Source organism: Triticum urartu, chromosome 3A, assembly GCF_056163025.1.
Source record: "Triticum urartu cultivar PI428250 chromosome 3A, HENAU_Tu73, whole genome shotgun sequence".
In the NCBI taxonomy this organism is placed as follows: Eukaryota; Viridiplantae; Streptophyta; class Magnoliopsida; order Poales; family Poaceae; genus Triticum; species Triticum urartu.
The window spans coordinates 33,639,982-33,641,177 of record NC_141875.1 but is presented as its reverse complement, the minus strand read 5'-3'; the positions used below and the strand labels follow the sequence as shown (position 1 = coordinate 33,641,177).

At 40.9% G+C, this 1,196-nt stretch overlaps 1 protein-coding gene across 1 annotated transcript; it reads right to left on the bottom strand.

The window, feature by feature from the left end:
• On the bottom strand, positions 1–973 carry LOC125546543 (GTP-binding protein YPTM2-like). The gene is made up of 3 exons (XM_048710767.2): positions 791–973; positions 612–715; positions 1–368 (listed from the first exon to the last, which is right to left on the bottom strand). The coding sequence occupies exons 1-3, from the start codon at positions 956–958 to the stop codon at positions 272–274; spliced, it is 369 nt and encodes a 122-aa protein (XP_048566724.2). The 5' UTR covers positions 959–973; the 3' UTR covers positions 1–271.
• Between the last annotated feature and the right edge of the window lie 223 nt (positions 974–1,196).

The window sequence follows — 1,196 nt, the reverse complement described above, 5'->3', positions numbered from 1 at the left end:
TAAAAGTAGAAATCGCCTTAAATTTAGGGAAGAAAAGCAACAGCTGCAAATCGTAACATATAACCATTCAAGATACACAACTAGAAGAAGATACTGTCTCCAAACTCCGTCCGGTGTTACAAGTCCAATGATTCAAGAGCTAATAAGTACACTAGAAAGAATTGAATGAAGGTGTAAGATGTAGTAGGCCTATGTAGAAGCATGGACTCAAGGATGGCGCGGCCAAGTTTCCGTCTCCATTTGGGTAACACGGATGACGGCTGCCTGCATTTCAAGAAGAGCAGCAGCTCGTCTTCTGTTCGACAGGTTGCCCGCGTATCTGCACTGTGGCTGGGCGAGCGCTGTTTGCGGCTGGCTGGCTCGCCATCCTGGAAACCAAGATTTTTATTCATAATTATATGCTCTTTTTATGAGGTGTACATAGAACAACACCGTGAGGAATAACATAGAACAGTTAACAGCAACATGCTAAAGAGTGTAGGGCAATTTTGGTTATGATACAATAGGAACAAAGCATCAATGAGTAGTAAATAAAGTGTAAAATAATGGTAGTTAAAAAAAGTGGACTAGTAGGATGGCCTGTGCTAATTAAACCGTCTGGGAACACACACCTGTCCTTGATTGAAGCAGACATAGCCATGAAAGCCTGCTCAACGTTCAAGGCATTCTTTGCACTGGTCTCCATGAATGGGATGCCAATCTCATCAGCAAATGCCTGCATATATACACCAAACGTAAACACAAAGAGCAGAAAGAATGCTTCAGCAGATATGAGTAAAGCATAAGGTACCTTCGCTGTCTCATATGATACAACTCTTTTGTCAGTGAGATCAGATTTGTTCCCTACAAGAAGTTTGTTAACATTCTCACTACCATAGCGATCAATCTCGTTCAACCACTGCTTCACATTGTTGAAGCTGTCCTGGTCTGTCACGTCATAGGCAATCTGGAACCCCATTTGTATATATGTATTCAAAATATATAAGAAGTGGAACATTTATGCATGTTAAATAGCATGTGAAAAATAAAAATAAGATTTCACATAAACAAACTTACAATGATCCCGTGAGCCCCTCGATAGTAGCTGCTAGTAATAGTTTTGAAGCGTTCTTGCCCAGCAGTGTCCCATTGATAATTATAGTTAGGAAATGTAGTTGTGGGAAGTAAGGGAAAACCTCTACGAAGCAAATGTGCCC

What these genes read in the sequence shown, in the direction of transcription:
- LOC125546543 (XM_048710767.2), bottom strand. Translation starts at nt 958, where the DNA reads ATGGGGTTCCAGATTGCCTATGACGTGACAGACCAGGACAGCTTCAAC. An exon ending in TATCATATGAGACAGCGAAG is followed by an intron (nt 716 to 790) that starts GTACCTTATGCT and finishes GTATATATGCAG; the next exon opens with GCATTTGCTGATGAGATTGG. An exon ending in TCTGCTTCAATCAAGGACAG is followed by an intron (nt 369 to 611) that starts GTGTGTGTTCCC and finishes CTTGGTTTCCAG; the next exon opens with GATGGCGAGCCAGCCAGCCG.